The sequence below is a fragment of the Cyanistes caeruleus genome, chromosome 2 (genome assembly GCF_971803275.1).
Source record: "Cyanistes caeruleus chromosome 2, bCyaCae1.hap1.1, whole genome shotgun sequence".
Lineage (NCBI taxonomy): Eukaryota > Metazoa > Chordata > Aves > Passeriformes > Paridae > Cyanistes > Cyanistes caeruleus.
In genome coordinates this window covers 59,203,280-59,224,078 of record NC_141702.1, presented here as the reverse complement: position 1 = coordinate 59,224,078, position 20,799 = coordinate 59,203,280, and the positions used below count along the sequence as shown (strand labels likewise).

The 20,799-nt window shown below is 42.1% G+C and overlaps 1 protein-coding gene across 2 annotated transcripts in view; it reads left to right on the top strand.

The window, feature by feature from the left end:
• The first annotated feature begins 498 nt into the window (after positions 1-498).
• The window catches only part of CNKSR3 (CNKSR family member 3), a 53,605-nt gene continuing 33,304 nt past the window's right edge, over positions 499-20,799 (top strand). The window contains exon 1 of one of the 2 annotated variants that reach the window (XM_086877302.1): positions 499-678. In XM_086877302.1, coding sequence (XP_086733428.1) covers positions 627-678 — 52 coding nt within the window. In that variant the 5' untranslated portion in view covers positions 499-626. Of the gene's footprint in view, positions 679-1,250; positions 1,694-20,799 lie in introns of those variants that run through there. The other variant, XM_023923832.2, reaches the window with a different exon arrangement.

Sequence of the window (20,799 nt, the reverse complement as noted above, 5' to 3'; positions counted from 1 at the left end):
GCTTACATAGGCTTCGGGAGGCGGCCAGGACACAAGCAACGCATTTCCCGTGAGGAAAGCGAGTCAGAGGTGTAGCTGATGGCTTAATGCACCTCCCAAGAGAAGGCAGCAAAATAAAAGTAAACTCTTCTGGTGAAAGAGCCTCCACACCCAAAGGACGCTCTTAAGCGAGGGATTCAGAAAAAAAAAAGCCCAAATGCCAATGCAGGGACAAGCGTGGTTCAAGGCACTCTGCACTTGCTGCTGAAATTGCCCCAAGGCTGTGACTCACACTGAGCCACCACCGAAGCGGGGGCCGCCGCTCCACCCCCGGCCCGCCCGCCGCTCCCAGGGAAGGATGCCGGGCGACTCCCGACTCTCCGTGTCTCCGGACCTGTCGGAGCGGGAAGCCCAGGAACTTTTTTCGCGGCGCTATCCCAAGCACGAGGCCGGCCCGGGCGGGACCCGGCACCTGGGGGAGGAGCGCCAGCGGGGCGGGCCCGGCCGTGGCCGGCGGGAGGAGCCGGGCCGGGGAGGGGGCGGCCCGGAGCGGCGTTGCCGGGATGGGAGCGTGAGAGGGGGCGAGCCCGCGGCCGGAGGAGCTGCGGTCTGTCGCGGGGGCTGCTGCCGGCGGGCTCGGACCCGCCATGGAGCCGGTGACCAGGTGGAGCCCGAAGCAAGTGGTGGACTGGACTAAGGGTAAGAGGGAGCCGGGCCTGGCGTCTGGGCGGCGGGGGGAACTTTCCGGCGGCGCGCTGGGGGTGCCCCGCTGCCGCCGCGGCTCCTCTGCCCGGCGGGGCGGGGAGCGCGGCCTTTGCCAGCCCCGGCCCCGGCCGAACCCCGGCGTGGTGCCCGGGAGCTGGCGGGTTCCCGCGCCCTCCTGCCGGCGCTCCTTCGTGCCTGCTTCGCCTTGCGGGATTTTCCGTGTTGTTTTGGTTTTATTCTTCTTCTGAGACTGGGAAAGTTTTGCAGCGAGACTGGCTGACTCGAGGGTATATCTCTATATCTATGTCTCTATATATATATCTGCAGTGGGGTGTCTCCCCATGGCTCCCTTCTCCCTGCGCTCGCCCTGCTCCCATGGAGAGGAAGCTCCTTCAGGCAGGTAGGATTCTGGAATCACAGAGTCGTTCAGGTTGGAAAAGTCCCGCGAAAGTTAACTTTCAGCTTCTCAAGTGAAAGCCATTCACGGTTCGAACAAACTTCAGTAACTTTGTAAGTTAAGCAAGGAGTTCTTAAACTAGCTCAGCTAAGCAAGAGCTCTTTATCCTGTTCAGCGGTGATGGGGCTGAAGCGCTGGGCTCCCGCTCGGAGAGGTGGATAGCGGCCCCTTCTTTCGCCAGTCTGTCCGTCCATCCTTCCCTCCCTCCCACCCCTCATCTCTCGGGGGTGTGCTTGTGTCTCCCTCTCCCGCCAGCAAAAACATCCTCCTCTGCTTCGAGGTTTGTCCGCAAAGCTGGCAGCGGGAGGGTCGGCGGGAGCGCGGTGTGCAGCCCCAGCGGGCCGGGGGCTCCGGGGCCGGGATGGCTGCGGGCGCCCCGCTCCTGCCGCGGGCATTTCGGCAGCGTTAGCGGCGCTTCCTCTGGGGGCAACCTCGTGTTGTCATACCCCGCTTGGACCCTGCGAGTGCTTTCCGGATGCCCACCGGGGTGTTGCTGTCGCGGTTCCCGCTCTACCGGGAATGAATCAAAAGTGAAGTGGAGCCGCGAGTTAGGTGAGGGATTTATGACTTCTGGAGCGTGCGTCTCTTTTTTTCCTTGCAGCATTACGTTTTAGTGTGATCCTCTTTGGTTACATAAAGTATTTTCACAGGCTTAGCTGTAGTTTAAGTTGATGAGAAGTTGGGAATGTTGTGAGAGGTGGAAGTTTGGCCGGGTGCGAAGCGGCGCTCGCTGCCAGCAGCCATTACTGCCGTGCCTCAGCACCGTGGTGCTGCTGGGCCGCGGGCCTGGCTGTGTGCTCGGCGCTTGGCGGCGGCTCCGCTCCAAACCCAGGCAAATTTGGAAGGCACACTCGTGTTTTCAGACAGCGAGAGATGGATATGGATACTCCCAGCCCTCCTGAGCCCGAACATGTGCCTGAAGGGGCCGGTGCCAGTGAGGGACTGTCCAAGCGGCCTTTGTGAGGAGAGGATTCCACACAAACGTGCTGTGAAGTTATGCGTTAACATATAAATAACTTCCCCAGAAAGATCTTTTTTTTATGCTTGGTATTGGTTTAAACAGGAGTGCATTGTTCCAATGAAATAAGCCTTTTGCTTTGGCATGTGGAATATTTATATAAAGCTTTTCCCTCATTGTGTTTTTTCTCTTGGGTGCTGAAAGTTTGTTACCTTGCCAGATTAAAAAGTAAACCTGCTAATCATTTTAAAAGCCTTTATTATTCTTAAGCATGCTTGGCTTCCTTTCTTGCATAATTTATTTTACTTGCAGGTTCTTTGAACAGGTAACTCTTCAGCTGGACCCTCAATTAGTGTTATGCAGAATAATTTGAGGGCTGGCTGTAGTTGGGAGGTGGATCTTCTGACTAATGCAAACACGTGTACTTTGAAATGTAAAGGAATAAATTAAAGACTGTTGGTGACTTTTGTTTGTGCTGTTGTTTTTCTGTTTCTAGGTAAGCGTTGGGCTTGTTTAGCACACAGAGTCATTTTATGTCACTCCCTGCATGACAGGACTGTAATAAAGAAATGAGATGTGGAAAATTTTTCTTTATGGTTATACTTTCATCTCTGCACATGAAAATAGACGCTTTAATAGCTAGCTAACAGCCTTATTAGCACAATGTTTCACAGTTTTTCAATCTGAAATAGTTATTTACTGTGTAGTTCACAACCACTGGGTTTCATATTTGACCAAGGCAAATTTAATTTTACCCTATGAATATTACGCTTAATTCTCAAGGTTAGTTCTATGAAACAAGTGATTGGAGAGGAGCTTATACTCTTTGTTTTCTTGCACGTGCCTTCTGTGAGAAGTGATGCCATGATCTTAACTGAACTGGTTGAACTCTGGGAATAATGATTTGGCTGGTGATATCTGCTGCCAGTAGTTAGTGCTGTGGTGCCATGGAGATGTATTTTAGGAGCATGACGTAAAAAACTGCTGGGAGATGCCAGCTCTCAGTGGGGAGATTGGTTTTACAGATAATGATTCTTACTTATCATACAATGATAAAAAATATCTTGGCAAAACTTAGAGAATGGTGGAAATAAGTGGTCTGATTCAGTCCATTTGATGTTCAATGTGAAACTGAGAATATTTGTCCAGGAACATTTCCCCTTCTCTCCCTCCTTCAACAAAACTTTGATAAATTAAATTTTTCTTAATAACTTTTATAGACCAAAAAGAATCATTGAAACTTCCCCTTTTCTGTGAAACAAAGCCCTAAAAGCAAAATCCCAAAGTGGGCTGTATGACCACTGCTTATTTGCTTTTGGTCAGCTTACCTTTTGTTTTTGAATAACTTTTTTTAACAAGGTAGCTCTTGTTCTGAAGGGGTTTGCTCTGAGATCTTGAGTCATTCAGTCCTTAGTAAATATGTAAGAAGCATTTATTTAGAATTTAAAATAGAACCAATCAAGAAGTAGTAAGCTGAACATAAATATTTTTAGATATTTTTAGTTAGGTTTTAAATAAAAAGTGCTCTGTTCATTGTTACCAACAACAGCTGATACAAAACACAGTTGCTTGTCTGCTCTTGCTAATTCAGACTAGAATGCTGCTATTTTTTGTGAACAAGGGTGTTTTTTCTGGCACAGGGTGCTGTACTGCCAATAGCGAGCTACACAGCTAATAAGAGCTGGTCTAGTTAAATTGAAGCTGCGAAGGAAGATGTGTGCTTTTATTGCTAATTTATTGATTTTTTTGTGTATGTGAGGCATTTCTCAAGCTTTCACCAAGGATGTGGTACCTTTAGCTACAGCATCAATGTTTGAAAATGATCTGATTTTTTTTCTGTAAGCACCGCCTTGATTTCTGTCTGGAAGAAGTGATGGTGTAGTTTAAGGTTTCTCATACAGCACAATGAATTTAGATAATATTTAGGGGCCAATTTCAGCCATGAAAAGGTATATATTTGCCTAGGATGCTGTGTTGATTTACTTGTGCCTGGGCTGGCATGGAATTTATGCTCTTTGGAACAATATTGTCTGCACTACTTCCTAACTCTGCTGAGAAGATGTGTTTGGAGTTTGTTTCTCTGTGTTGTTTTGAGTTGATCCTTGTTGTGGTACAGACTAAAATCTGGATAGTGTTGTAGTTGACCTGTGGTCTTGCTTTTGTGCAGTGTGTGTTGCTTAGGAGCTCAGAGTCGTCACCTGTATATCACAGCACTCTCTTGTGCCTGAATTTCTTGAGAGCTCCTCAAGAGGTATTGCCCAGCTTGTTGCAGGGAAGGTGAGTGGCCACAGAAGTTGCAGCACACTGTATAAAAGTGACTTAATTTGACTGGAATAATGACAATTGATGGTATGGTGAAAGTTTTTCTGGTCTCAGAAAAAATTTGAGAGTCTCTTTCCTGGGTACTGGAAACCCCTCAGCTAAGGTCATTCCTCAAAAGATGTGAGGAAGAGGGAAGCAGCGTTTGGCATAGAGCTCTTGTGTGAGAAATGTCACTGCTGTCTTAGTGAACATCACTGTGCCTCCTCTTTGTTTGCTGTAGCCTGGTCTGTCTCTTCCCCCTTTCCCCAGGCTTCACACACTTGTGTGAGTTGTGACTTCAAGCACAATTTCACACGGTACAGACAGTTTGACGTGCTTGTGGTTAGAAGCCTCAGTTGTTGTGAGGCTCCATTACAATCTGGCTTTTGTCACTGGAGCTGTAGACTCAGCTGGCTGGGGATGATGCGTCTGCTTTGGGCTCATTATTGCACTTCAGGTTCAGTTATTCCCTTTCTCAGTAGTTCATGGACATTACTTATTCCTGCATACATCATGAAATGCTCAGATTTCCATTCCTGGTAAAACTGTTGGTCAACTACATTTATAGGTATGTCTGAAGAGAAAGGAAGAGGGAGAAATATGCTGATTTATTAATAGTTAGCAATTAATTGTGAGAGCCTGGTGTTCTTTTTTTAGAGCTATCTTGCTTACCTAGGGAGATTTCAACAAGGTCAGTCATGTTAACTGTGTGTGCTGGGAGCTGCAAACCAGAGCTGGATTTTAGAACAAATTGAGTGATGCTTACCACTGAAGTTATTTTTTGGTTTTTCTTTTTAGGCACTCTCAAGTGAATGCCATTGTGTTCAAGTTATTTGGGAAAATATAACACTAAGAAACCCCTGGTTATTTTGTAAGACAGGAGAATTTTGCTTTCAGTGAGGAATAGGAGGGAGAGCTGCCCATGCCTGAGATACAGAAGAATCTCTTTCCTAACATTTTCTTGGTTATCTAAAAACATTCTGTATGAGTATTTGTTAATTAGATCAGAGAATGGTATTGAATAACCACTGTTTGCACATCCAAGCTTGCCCCATAATGTTTTACTATCAAAAGGTGGAATATACTAAATACATCTATTTATATTTATTTGTGGGCTGAAACAAAGTAAAAACTTGCACAACAAGTTGTTACTACTGCAGTCTTAATGTTATATTCACGTGTTCTTGCTAAGATGAGCGAATATGTACAAAAACATAAATCAAAGTTGCCCTCTGTGTTCATGTGTTTAGATCACATTTTCATGGTTTTTGCTGTGTTGCACTTTCTTGAGCTGTGTGTGGGTCGTGATTTTTTTTTTTTACCCTTGATCCTTTCATATTCACAGTCGGCTCTGTTTATTTGCTATTAAAATGCTGTTCAAACTACTATAACCAAACATCAAAAAGTCTGAAAGTTGAATGCTGTCAGCATAATGTCTGGAAAAGCAACATTTTAAAAGCTAAAATCACAATAGGCATTAGTGGAAAGTTGATTGTAACTTTACAGAATGTAGTGAAACCGCCTAGTTAAAGATGCAGAGATTGGCCACTGTGCAGGCTGCTTTTCTCCTTTCTTTAAAACTTGAGGATGAGGAAGTAGTTTGTATCTGTTTTTGGAGACTTCTATTGGAAAAGCCTCGTTTTTGATGAAATATTGCTTGGGCTCCAGGTTTTCAGAACTCTTGTTATGTGTTCCTTCCTTGGCACTTCTTTCCTGGAACCCTGTGTATTCAGCATGCAAAACTTCTTGAAGGAGAATCATGCCTCTCCTTGTTTTTACACTCATTAGCACATTGCAAGAGCTACAGGAAGACAAAGTACAGGGCACTTGTGGATAAAAACGTATGTTGAAATTTGCCGTGTTGATTTGTTTTCTTTAGTAAAAGACCCCAACCAAAAGCTGTTTCTCAACGTGCACTACAGGATGAATTGTAGTTATGAGTGATGTGTGAATACAGCCTACTATCAAGTACTCACTAGTATGTGGGGATGTTTGGGTGGTGTTTGTTTGTTCCTTTTTGTCTCTTAAATAAAAATTTCCAAATTGCCTGGTTTAGGTCATGGAGCTCCTTCCAGACATGTCTAACAGATGGTGACTGGTCACAGTTAGAATTGCAGAAGAGGTGGCAAGACTGCTCAGTTTTTGCTTTGCTCTATCATCTTAGGACAAGATTTTCACTGGTGCTTCACACAGAAGGCATATTAATGAATAAGTCTAAACAGTTCCTCTGTGAATTATGGGGAAGATGTTGATTTCCACTGGATATTTTCCATAGAAGTGATTATGTTGTTCTAAATTTGCACCTTGTCTTTGCCTAATGGTATCACACAGTCAAGTCTTGCCTTCCTAGAGGAATGGTGTGTCTGCAATGCTTCTCCTTGCTCTGTCCTCCATACACCCCAAATAAGTCCTGTCAAAAGGAGGAGGTAGTCCCAAATAAGTCCTGTCAAAAGGAGGAGGTAGTGAGGTACTAACGATGGCAAGGCACATTAGAGGAGAGGAAAGGAAGGGTGGACAGGAGTTAATTGAACTGGGGTCATTATAGCAACCTCTCACACATTTATGGGGCTTCTTCAGGCCTCAGCTGCTTGGGTGGTGGAGTAACTCAAGATTTTAGCATGTGTGTTCACAGGGCTGCACTAAGAGATAAGAGATTAAAATAAAAATGCTGTTTGACTGTGGGTCTCTGACTGATGTTAGGCGAGGTACAGAGTCCTTGTGTCATTTGGGCTCTCATTACCAGAGTGGAATAACTTTGGAGTCTGAGTCTATCATTCAGGTCCCTGGGCCACGCTTCCTTTGCATGAGGAAATTGCCTGTGGGTTTCCATATGCCTGCCTCCATCTATTCAAAGTACAAGCAGTAACATTTCACAGCTTGGAGGATCTGCAGGAGGTACACTGAATCAGCCTGATCTGTTTTGCTGGTTTTAAACATTCATTACCTATTAAAATAGATATTTATGGTATTATGAAATGTAGCTAATTTTCATCGAACATCACACATGATTCACAAAACCAGGCATCTGTGTTTGATTTGGTGAGATCAGATCACTGACCTCTGTAACTCTGGTCTACAGCCATACCTTCAGCACCTGGCTGAACTCTGTTACAATACTGCATCTCTGCTGTATTAAAGTAATTTCTTCTATGTGATTCTCTATACACCCTTTTGAATGAAGAATGTTCTTTATCACTGTAATGACAAAATATTTTTTTTGACTGTTTCTTACACTAAGTAGTTAGGTGTAGGTAAGCAAAGTGTATGGTGTGCTGTTGCAATCAAAGCTTTGTGGCATAAATGTGATCTTATCTTGCTCCTTGATCAAAGGTAAGAACTTAATTGGTGCTCGTCAAGGGCTAAGGCTTCTGCTAAGCAAGTGTTGGTACACGCTCCTGGACTAATCATCCTGATGTCTCTGTCTTGGGTGTGCAAAATGAATGTTGCTAAGGTTGCCATCCTTTTATCATTGTGTTTATTTATCTCACAGTCTTGTTTTAGCAAAATGAAGTTGGCTGGGTGAATGCTTGATTAAAAGCTCTGCAATAAGCCCATTTTGTCATTAAATAAAAGAGACCTTCTCTGGTACAGGTGCTTTTCAAGCCACAAGAGAAGGACTCAAAGTTTTGCAGGAGGCAGAAAGCTGTACCTGAGCAGGTATTTTAGCACTGCACTGCTGAGGTGTGTGCTTGACTATGCAGGTGGGGAGGGAGAAGGGAGCAAAAAGGGATCAAGACTTATTTCCCCTCTCCTACCCCCCCCCCCCCCCAATAGGACTTGCCCTAAGTAGAAGGTTCTAAGAACAAGTTCAGACATGCCTGAAGAATGTGGCCTGAAAAACATGTGTAGTGGATGGAGATGTGCCCAGGAGTATTGCAGAGCAAAAGTGGGAACCTAGTGAAATACAGATACCTGCTCTGACGTGAAACTTGTTTTTATCATCCCTCCCTGTCTGGTTCTAGTCAAGATATGTATTCACTGCTTCACTTGCATCCTTTGCAAGGTGCTGGATTCTGTTTGTATTCTGTGCATTTCAACAAACAGAATTATAAAAATATTATGGCAAAAATTACAGTTAGTAATTGTTCACATTCCTAACACAAGTTGTAATGGAAACTTTGGAAGAAAGGAGACAAAAGATAAACTACAAACATACAGGATTTATAGCATATTTTTTTCATCAAAATTTGCAGTATTTCTTGTGGTATTTGGACTTTGTGTCAACATAAAAGCATTGTAGTTGTTGTATTTCAAAACAGTTCATCTTTTCTCTTAACTATACCTACTTCACACTATTTCAGATGATAACATTGAATACCTAAATTAATGTGGTTGAAACAAAGTCTTGGAAATCAAACCTGCCAATAACATTTTTATATCTTGCTGGTTTTAATTTTACCTCCTCATAACATGTCTTTTTAGACCACAGCATGGTGTATAAATTGCAAGCTAGTCAGCATCTTTGGTGTATAAAATTATCTCTTCAAACAACACAACTGGACAATCCCACTGGATGTGGCCATGGTACTAGTAGTGACAATATGTGTCAGTTCTTATTTTAGTAAGATTATTACTGTCTTCACAAGGTGATGTATTTGGAGAGGAATTCCAACTCCCAATAGTGTGTGCTATGTCTGGAGATTTTTGTTGAGCTGCCTTTCATGGAAATTATAATTTCCAGGATTGTCAGGTTGTATGCATGCTTGCAGGTTTGCTCAAATTAACATGGCTTGGTTGCTGCAGAATACTGAACGGACTTTGTGGTTTCTAACACATGTATAATTGAGCATAATGTATGTAAATTTTATTGTCCAATATCATCCTCAATTTTCCAAGGGTTAAGAGAGCATTGGAAACTTAATTACCTTTTGTGGCTTTACTGAATTATGTTTTGTTTTTTATTATTCTTCCTTGTCATTGGGTGTTCTCAAAAACGTGTTAACTCCTGAAAACTAATTTTCTGTTAAGATTTAAACTATTTTCATTCTACTCATTATCTCCCTAGCAGCTTTGTTAGCCATGTATGCATGGGCCTACCCTTGGGATGCTTCTTACGCCCAGGAATTATGCACTGTCTGGAAGTTGCACCAGAAAAAAAATGTACTCTGTAACAGATTTTAGCAAAACAAACAAACAAACCCCCACACCAAACCAAACCTAATTCAGCTGTGAGAAAGAGATCGTCTTTCATCACTCTTGCCTCTTCATTTGCCTCTTCATCATCAAGAAAAATGAGGATGTCTCATCACAAAAAATGGGATGGACTGGCTGAGGTACTTGTAGGACTCTCCCCTGTCCTCTCCTGTTCTACTTCTTTTCTAGGAAGGTGGTAGGTCTCCTGGTCAGTTTAATGGTATTTTGGACTTGTCTGTGATTCAGACAGAGCCCTCAGCTTTGCCACTGATGATCTTAAGATAACTCTGGCTTTGTTATGGCTGGGGTGTTGCACTTGAACTCTGAGGTCTCTGCTATTTTAGGAAGTAGCATCATAACTAGGGCTGAAAGATATAAACTAATGAAAATGGGTCAGGCAGCTAATTTTTTCAAGAAATTGCTTTGGATGTTTCAAGTGATTATAAAATTATGGAGAAGCTCAAAAATTTGGTGTCTGACTGCTCAGTTGATTAATCTTGTTTTCTGACCCAATTGTGATGTGCTCTAAAATGCCTGTTGTATTTGAGTGTCTCAAGACAGTACGTCCTGATTCATGGAAGGCACTCTGAGGCCTGGGTAAAATAATGCAATGGGTAACTTTTAAGAAGATAGAATTCCTGATGGATATGTTGTGGGGCTTTTTAAAATGGAGTAATTTATGCATCCAAGTAGTGACAGCATCTCCTAGGAGAATCCAGTAGTGGTTTCTGGGGATGTGTCCATGATGGAAAGATGCATGCACCATCAGCATCTTTCTGTTAATGTCATGTCATTCAGCTTGTTAATGTCATTCAGCTTGTCATGTACTTATTCCTCCCTGGTGACTGTCAGACCGTAAGGTGCTAGGCATCCATGTTTCGTAACTGAGTAGGAGGTTGTCATCTGAAGGCTTGGCTTCTGCATCAGCTGTTGCCTTGCAGCAGGCTGCTCCCTGACTTGCTCATGGGTGGAACAGTAATCACAGTGTTTGCAAGGGTGCACACACAAAGGAGAGGCAGATGTGAGTAATGGACTTTGCTGCAATCAGCCAAAACAGTTCCACATGGTGCTGCGAGAAGCGCCCAACCAGATGAAAGGGATCACCCCATTTCTTCTTGGGAGACAGGAGGCAGGCAGTTTTGCAATGTTTCTTTTTGTTTGCACTGTGAGAACAGGCAGCAGAGTGTTAATTGCCAGAGTTCAAGAAAAGGAGCTCTTGTGACTAATGAACTACTCCTTCAGCCACAAAAACCTTGTAACTTTTAAAAGGCAAGTCCTTAATTGTGTGGTGGCTGTAGGGCAGGAGGGGTTGTTCCTTCGTATTAAGCCCATAAAGTTATCATGCGCACAAGGTTCATGTGCTATACACACAAATAAGTCATGTGGAGTGTACTGTTGCTGCTTCTGGAAAATAAAATAACTTTGTGCTTGACCTGTTGAAGGGTAGTATTTATTTTTAGGGCCGGCAAAGATCAATAATTAGTGTAAAATTTACTGTTGCTGCAAAGATGTTGACTTACCTCATGCAAGGGCTATAACCTACTACAGCTGACAAGGCTTGTAAGCAGTCACTTTAGGAGGAGGCATGCTTTGAAGGGGACATTGCTTCTGTGTTACCTGCAGCAATTGTGTAAATACTGCGATTAATATTAATATTGCATATGATTGAATTCTGTGCTGGTACTCACTTTCATTTTATTCCTTTGTAAGAGTAATTCTTTGTGCTGCTGTGAAGTTCTTTGCAACAATAAACCAGATGGGCAGAGACTTGGTGATGAGATGTATGTATGGGCTGCTGGATGCCCAGTTCCAGATAAAATAGACTGAAGGTTGATTTTTGCCTTGTTTTTCAGGTTGAGTTTTGCTTTGCCAGGAACCTTTACTCTGTGCAGTTATCTCTAAAGGCTTCCCTTGCTGGGTGTTTTGGTATGGAGGTGGGTAGTGGTCTAGCCTGTCCCCCTCTATCCATAAACTCTCCAGACCTGAGCAGTTTACCATCTAGGAACAGAGGTGGAGGAGCTGCTGTTAGCTCTGGCTTGCAAGTAAATACATGCTTTTGGTTTCTGTGGCTCTCATTCCAGCATCTTTTCAGCAGAATTAATGTGTGTGCATCAGACGGGTAACAGCAGTTGAAGTTTAGTGTCTGCAGACCAAGAGGTTGATGACAGTTTTATATCTCTTAGAATTGAAAACATTGGAGTAAAATAAATGTCTTTCATATGAGTGGGTTGGGATATCTAGAGAGAGAGTAACTTTGGGATAAGAAGACTTCCTTGTTGCCCTGTAATGTTCTCCTGTGGGTTGCTTGCTTTTCAGATAGTGCTACTTCTGTCAATTTGAAATAAACATTAAGAGAAAAATAATGCAAAAAAATTCTTTGTGCTTGCTGCTGTTGAAGTAGTGTGGCTGTCTAAAGGTCTGTTAAATGGTTGCTTTGCGGTAAATGTCTGCAATGAAAACTTTCAGTAGTAATTTCTCATCAGCTTTATTCTTTTGGCCTTATTTACCTTTATTCCTTGCATTTTCCTTTTAATGTGATCTTTCCTAGATGATATTCTGTTGGTCTTACTTCAGTAAGTTGTCACTTACTTGACATAACTGATTTGTCTCCTGGCTGTTTTACAATAGTTTTCAGGGGTACTTGGGCTTTTTTTTCCCCATCGTAAAGAAGATGCTTATAGATGTGACAAAAGGCATCAAGCTGTTTTTTTTTTGTTTGTTTGTTTTTTTAATTTGTCTTAGCCCTTGTATGGAGAACCCTCATTCTTTTCCAGCTAAAGGTAAGCAGAAGACAGGAGTGCTTGGTGGCTTCTGTGATGACAGCTCGCAAATAAGTTGTTCACAGTTTTCTGCTTATGGGTCCCTGTTACTGGTGCAGAGAGCACTGCTGGAGTTGGTGAGTTTCTTGGAAGTTTTAGTAGAGAGAGTGTGGGGAAGGTGTCACTCTCAGTAGTGGTCTCGGTTTGGGAATGTGAAGCCAAGTCAGCATAAACAGATTAATGTGTGAGACACTTTCTTTGCTGTTTCAGTAACTTCTAAATATCACTAATGCCTTTAATTTAGAAAATAAACCCTCCTCTTTCTGCCTCTGGTCCCTCTTCTCTTCCCTTCCCTTCCCTCACTATTCCCCACCTCGTGTAAGGACCTAATGATTAACTCAGGTGTAAATAAGGTCACTACAGTGCCTGTAAGAGAAGAATAAAGAGTGGTCAAACAAGCTTCCATAAATCACCATCTTAAAAGTCCATTTCCATAAAGTTAACAAATAGAGGCACTCTCAGGGGTTAAAGAGGTTCAACTGGCTGCAGGTTCTGTCTTCCCTTGCAAAGTACTGCACTGAATTATTACTTCTGAATTTATTTTTCCAAGTACTTTGGTTTCAGTGAGCAATTTCTTATGATTAGGAAGCTAGAAAAGTCAGTCACTGACTGGAGATTGCTACACGGTACTGTCCATGTGGCAGATTGATTTGCAGAGGTCCCATCTGAGGACTTGAGGACTTATTTGATCTCTTGAGGTAGCTTGGAAATAAGGCTCTGTAATATGTGAGATACATTGTGCATCCAGGAGAGAGGCTGCTCAGACAACTTGAAGTTGGTCAAAACAAACAAATAACTGCATTTAAATAAAACTGTAGATATTTCTAGATTGGATGTAATATCCTTTTATTAATGGGCAAACATCTGCTTCTAAGTTTTTGTACCTTCCTGTTTCAAACAGCCCTTTTAGCTATCAGATGACATTTATATAAAACAATGTAAGCGTTAGTGTCCTGACTTCTTCCAAATCTGTATTTCAGGGACCAGAAAAGCATTGAAAATTTTAAAATTCTCTTGAAATATAGCCCAATTCTTCTTTCTACCCCATTCTTCAAGAATAATGTTAGGCACAGAGCTGTACAAGACACTCAGTTTCACACGAAACCTTGCGTTTATTGCTTCTCATTACTTATGTTCTTGGTACTGATTTGCCAAAAAATCTGAGCATTAAGAGGATGCTTGATGTGTTTCTTTAAACTTAATGCTATGTAAGTGGAGCAGTAAATAGAAGGAAAACCAAGAAATGCCTAGGTGACCCTAAAAATAGATGTTGGGAAGGGGAGTGTATCATGTTAAAAAAACCAGGTATAAAAATTACTGCAACCATTGTTTTTAGGATAGTGTGTGCATCTGTATGTTTCTAGCCTGTTTTCCACCTGTTTAATGCAGGAGGATGGTAGGTTATTTTTGGTGTTTAAAGTAATGTTACAGATTCAGCATCAGGGCCTTATTGTGAAAGATTGCATGCAATCTTCCACATACATGCACACACACACACACACTCCCAAATGACTAAATGGTGTCAGATATTACAAATGCAGATCATTTATGGGATTTTTATCTTTTCATGTATCTGTTTTGCAAATTCAGAACTCAAAGCTTTAAGGGGAGATTGTCCACTTAATAATCTCTTGGAAGAGAGGCTGTTAAGTGGTTATGTACCGCTTTCACAAATGTTACCCTATCCATCCAGCCTTATTTAAAATCCAGTTTAGAAAATCCTTCCCCCTGCTATACAGCTGTAAAGGATCTGATGTGAAGTTTGGCAAAACTGAAATAGAGAGTAGTTGTTCCTAGGATGCAGAAGAAATATGGGGCTTACAAGGTGGATCAGCCACTGGGGTAGCACATTTTCTCCATGAATGGCTTGAGGTATCTGGCAGTTTGTGCCTCTTGTAAGGGTTTCCTTTATCTACCAGTTCATCTTCTTTCAGCTACTGAGTTTGTGTTAACTGACACAAGCCATGGGAATGATATTTTTTTTAAAAAAAATTATTTAGTTTTGTGTGAAAGCCATCCCTAATAAAAAAAAAAATCTACAGAGAAAATGATATTTTGCTAAAACAAGCTCTAAATGTAACATTGTTCTTAAAATTAGAAAAAATGAAAAACTCACAAAAGCATACGAAACAAACAAAAACCCCACCCAACTGTATAGTGGCATAGAAAAAAATCAGTATGAGGAAAAATTGATTATTCATAAGAATTCAATGATGCCATGTAGACAAAGAGAATAGTTAAATGCATGAAAATAATGAGCTGAAGAAGCACTGCTTTGAAGTGTCAGTAGGTGAAAGAAGATATAGGTGGAAATACAGGTGACTGTTCTACTGAGGTTACCTTTTTGTGATGCAGAAACACTTCCTCTTTCAGACACCTTTGAATTTTTGACACCTTGAACTTTCATCTTGTGGTGGTTCTGATGTAAACTGCCTGGTACTGTGAACACATTCACGTTACAATTGAAATTCCAAGATGCTATAAGGCAGAAGGCTCATTAAATTGTCCACGAGCACTCCTATGTCTGCTCTTGTGAAAATGGTTTGAATTAGATTGTGAGTTACTTTATAGTAATAGTGAAGTTAGGTAAACTGGAAAAGTGCAATGCTAGGAAGCTGCCTTTTTGTAAGTTTAATTTCATATGTCTGTTGTTTGGAAAACTAGATTAAGGAGATGTGGGGATTGGAGTGAAACCTGCCAAAGGACATACCCTTTTGTAAGGAGTTAATCTTTTTTTCAAATGGTTTGTTTTTTCAAGCAGTGCAACCCTGTGTCCTGTATCACACTGTATTCCTCACTGTCCTCTTTTTTGTGGTATTCACTGTCTTTTGTCCAATGTCCTATCGATCATTAAAGTGCCTTATATTCATTAAATCCGTGGTGCCATGTGAAGTCCTACAACAGGTTTCCCCCTGTATGGCACCTATAATTCCCCAAAGCTATGCCTAAGCCTGTGCCTTGCATGGTGTCATTTGCTGCCAGGTGGTACACTAGCATGCCAGGGACAGGGAATGTTGGTCCAGCCTGCTATTTGCAGCGTTTCTCTGGTGCCCTGGCATGCCTCCCGGAATATGCTCAGATACAGCCAGAGCACATGGTGAGATCCCCTCATCACCTGAAGTTTTCTTCACTTTTGCTATGGACCTGGAAGGTTTTCTGGCAAGGGGCAGGTAGTATGGTGCAGGTGCAGGGAGGTTGAATCAGGACACCCCACCATGGTGCCTTCCAGCTTTACCTGTTCTGTGATTCAAAGGTGAGAAAAAAGAGGGGGGACCAGGGGTCATGGAGAGAGGAGCGGGACAGAGAGTGGGAAGAATGAGACTAAAGAGGTGGTCTTCAGCTGTGCGTCATGAACTACTGACTGAATCCAAATTCCATAATTTCCACAGCTTCTGGAGTTTTTGCCCCTGGAGACTGAAACAATTTCCTATTCCTGCTATGGATTAAGCTGCAATATGTAGTCCACTTGAACAATAAAACAAAATTAAATTGTTTCCCTTAAACAAAAAAAATCTGGCTCTTGTAATCTTGTGAATGACTCCATAGCTAGCATTGGAACTATTTTATGCCCAGTGCTATTATACTTCTGTAAGCAAAATGGTAGTGTTTTGAAGACTTGTTTTGTGTAAAAATTCTCCTGTAAAATGTGTGTGTTAGAACAGTGGTATTAAAGAGAAACCACACAACAAATTCAGCATAGTTGTGTGAGCTGGAAAATTCTGGGAAATGTATTTCCTTTGTGGTTGCATTGATTTAGTGAAAACATCTGCATCTGTTACTAGCAGCAGTAAGATTTCTTTTGGGCTTCTCTTTGGAGCTGGGGTGTAAGTGGGGTCTGCAGCCAGTCTAGTGAGGAGTATGTGGGGGTCTCACAATGCCCGAGTCAGGTCTCAGAGGAGCTCTCCTGGTCATAGCTGTCTGTCCCCACCCCCTGCATCTTTCTGCCCTTGTGATCTGCAGTAACTCCTCAGCAGAGATGGCGGAGTGGGTTGTGTCCTCTTACGTGTTTTTCCAATTTGCAGCTCATTATACTCTCTGAAGCTGCTGCTGAGCTTCTAAAGTCCTGCTGCAGTGGTTGAGGCACAGGCATCCTTGTGGCTTGCCTTCTGCTTGCAAGAAATTGATGTTGCATGGCTGGGCCAAGTCTCTCTGGTGGTGTGGGGGAGCTTTACTTCAGTTTTTAGTCAAAGTGAGTGGGCAGGAACCAGCTGTACATCTCTTTGTGCTATCTGGGATCCAGTTGTCTTCCTGCAAGAGGCCTGCTTACTAAGAGAGGGTGTCATGGTGCTGGACCAGCCTCAAGCTGGAGTGGCAATTGTTCTCCCACCCCAGTTCCTGTTGCCACCTAGCTGCAGAAGGGGACAAATGCTGTGCTATGCCCATGGGTGCTTTGTTTCTGCAGCGTCATCCCGTGTGCTCTGTACAGCAGGGAACATGTGGTGAAGGGGATTGATTCCCTATAAAGCCAAGCACTGTATGGAGGGAGGGTCAAAGGCCTTGTTTGTAGATTTTTCTTGACTGCAGCTTTCAATGGCCAGATACCACTGTAACTTCATTCTTGCCAAAACTCTACTGTGTCTGGGCAAAGCTGTTATTTGCATGAATGAAGCAAAACAGTTTTTAGGTGAACAGATCTACTGCAACTATAGAAGTTGCAGACTCCTGCTTGAGTACAATTTAAAATGTGTAGGGCAGCATGTCTTCAAGTGTACTTAGTGTGGAAAAAAAAAACCTTAGTGGGCTGAGAAAAATGAAGGCTGGAATAATCTGGTTTTCTCCACATTTTGCTTTTGATTTTACCACTTTTTTTTTTTTTTTCTGCTGGAGAAAGACTTAGTGGCTTTTTGAGTTGTTGGGAAACAACGTGTGGTTATCCAAGAGGAGTGTGGTTTTCTAGACCCATGGTGGAACAGATTCCCCACATTGAAACTTTGGTGAAAGTTTCATTGTCAGAGTTTTGGCACAGTACATGAGGATGATGTGATGTGTCACTAGCAGTCCACAGGACATACTAATATTTTGTGATGTAGAACAGGTCTACACTCAGTGCATGAGTGAAATTAATGAAGCTGCTGTATGCTGGTGTAATAAAGTAACTCACTCCTGCTGATGCCCTGTTTTAGCAACATCTTTTGTTTAGTCACTACATCAGTTGCAAACCATGAGAGAAGAGAATTCTTTAGGGTGTAGGAAGAAGCTGGCAGTATTTTAAGTCATGTTGCATCTCTTGCAGTGCAGGTATCTGGTTGTCTTTCTTGTTGCACATAATGTATGCACCTGTAAAGTCACACCGAGTGATTATCCTTCTACTGTGCTAAAAGCTTTGTATTTGCTGACACTGTCAAGCATGTCTTCACCAGCAAAATGATTTTATTAGGTTGTGACAAACACAAGGTTTGGTTCACTGGGCATGATGACTATCAAAAGTGTGTATGAGTTAGTTCAAGAGCAATCTTTTTTTGTTGAAAACCCCCTTATTTTTTGTTAAAATGTGCATTTTTTTCTGCCATTGCAGTAGTCTACTACAATATGTTATGCCAATCTCTGTGGGTTTAAAATAACTTTTGCGGGGGGAGGTACAAGTTGATTGCTAGATGTAATGGTAAAGAATTAGGGTGAGAAAGAATAACAAGATCTGGGACATGCTGGCTGCAGTGCTTGTGTATCAGCTGAGAGCCATTCTAAACCCATTTAACTACCTCTGTTTTGAATGCAACCAACAGACAAATAGGTACACCTTTGCATGTATTAGTATACTGGGAGAAAAAGATGTTTTCTTGTTTCAGTTTGGAGTTTATAGTAGTTATTAAGTGATCCTGGAGCAGCAAATGCTGCCTAAATAAAAGGGCCTCATTACAGCTACAACATACTGCCTTAGTATTTGGCTCATATTGCCTTGCTTTTGGTGCACCCAGCAGATGAATACAAGTTGCACCCTGCCACAAGTAAGATATTGTTTTTACTGTGAAGTGGGGGAGGATGTTGTCAGAAGTGTCCCTGAAGACATCCTGTGGCATTAGCTAGGAAGCTATTTGGGCTTGTCTACCTAAAGCAGGTGTGTTCTCTATTTTAATGATGTGTTTGCATGCATTTGCTGAGTGTTGGCTTTCATTGCAAGTTCTGTTGAAACTAAGAGTGCCAGATCTGTCTGCACAGAACATATGGATGTGCTCTACTTCCATCTCATTCATGTAATGTGTCAAACAAAATCTGTTAAGGCATGGGAAGATTGATTTTGCAAAATGTAGCTGGTCAGTGAGTGATGCAGTTGATTCTTAAAACCAAAGCATGAGTGTTGCTCTGTGCAAAGCTCTACTGCATCATATGGAACTTAACCCCTGATGCATACCAAACATACACCAAGGTCAGCAGGAAAAAATAGTGTATCAGTCTGGCTTTTTTTTTTTTTTTGTATCAGTTCCTTTTTCATCCTTCATCTTTTCTCTGGTCAGGAGCCCTTTTCCTGGTGGTGGCTGGGATTGGTAAAGACTTACAGCTGAAATGCTGGCAGTAAGATGCCATGCTGCTGGGTGATTGAGTATGGACCCTTGTTTGTGGTTCCTGTTCTTTCTTGGAAACCCATTTTTTTCCCAGGATGAGTATTTGGGGTAGTGTGGTGGAGTCTGGCTGCCTGGGGCTGAGTGGTAACCCATGAACAAGGGGGTGTCTCATCTCTTCCCTCTCTCTGCCAGGTGAGTCACCCTGAACCAAAATTTCACCTCTTGAAGCCAAATGATACATGCAGGCTGAATATTCACAGATGAGTCAGTCTCCTAGGGAAGTGGGTGATACCAGTGATTGTGATGGCACCAAAGCCTCATAGAGTTGTGGCCTAGGGCCCCACAGCTTTGCTCAGATATCCAGTCCAGTTCTGCTGGTGAAAAGCGTGACTGCATGTGTGTTCCGATACCTGCCTTCAAATTGGTGGGAATGTAATAAAGCAGATTTTTTTATTATTTTTTTTATTTTATTCCTGGCATAGCCTACTTTTGTTTCCTTCCCTCTGGTTCTGGCACAGTAATCTATTTTTCAGTGTAGTGAAGTGTGTTAGACCTTCTGTCTTCATGTTTGTATCTCTTTTATATAAAGACCTTTTTGGTTAAACCTATATGATGTTAAGCTCTATCGCAGTTATGTTTTTCCTCTTCCTTTTCTTTAAGATATGTGACATGCCATCACAACTCACTTTTCTGCAGCGTTACATTTTGATTTTGCCTTTAATTTGAAGTTTTTAGCTATGTCATAAGAAGAACCCCCCTATGGAAAAGGCTAGAAATAAGTTTTTCCCCACTCCAATTTTCTTTTTCATGAATTATCTGAAAAGAAGCTATTAAAAAGAAAGAAAAGCCAACTCTACTTTGAGTTTTAGTTGAAATTTTGGAATTAAATACCATTAACTTCTCGACTATACAGAATTGACTTTATCACTGTTCATTGTACACTACCATTTCTCCATGTCAGATCTCTTTCTGGAGTTCTGATGCAAGTTCACTCATTGTCAACCAAAGGTACAATTTATAAATTAATTCACTCTAGCAATTTTCCATTTGATGTTAGTATCTCAAGCTGGATCACTAAACCCATGAGAGCAGCTGTGAGATTCATGTGATTCACTGCGGTCTATTTCCTTTACTAATTACTAGGGACATTTTTTAGGTGTATTTTTTTTTTTTTTTAAACTGGTCTTTAAAAGCTTTAGTTCTATCTTTGGCTTAACTTGATATCACAATTCAATATTAGTCTATAGCTTTTTCTTTTTCCCCTCTACCTCCCCAACTCCAATTACTCTATAAAGAGTTTTGCCTTCTTGGGAAAATCTTGTGTCACAATTAAAGAAAATATTAAAACCAAGAGCAGCTTTCATGAGTGAAGAGAGACAGTTTTCTTAAGTCTTAGAATAGGAACTCACCCTTACTGTGAGAATGGTGGGACCCTGGAGCAAGAATGGAACAAGATGCCCAGAGAAGTTGTGGGTGCCCCATCTCTGGGAATGTTCAGTGCCAGTTTGGATGGGACTTTGAGCCTGGTCTAGTGGAAGGTGTCCCTGCCCATCCTGGGGGGGCAGAGGGAGGGATGTGGAAATAGATGATCTTTAAGGTCCCTTCCAACCCAAACTATTCTATGGTCTAAAACTAATTAAAAGGGAAGCTGCCACCTACGTTTTAGTGTTGTGTATGGCACAGCTGTGATAGTCATGTGTTCTGTGCTGCCTAGCTACATGTGCTGTCCAGAATGTTTGCCAAAAAGGGGTAAATTAAGCAATGTAAGAGGAAAGATGGCACATTTTATTTCTTCTTGTAGGTTTCCTCAAGCCTTAAACCATCTCTGTTTGAATCTGTCAGGGTCAGACTGGACTTATGTGGTACTTTCTTTCATGAACCTCTTCACCTTTCCCTGAACCTGTGTATGGATGTTGAACATTCATTTGATACTTCTGTGTGAAGAAT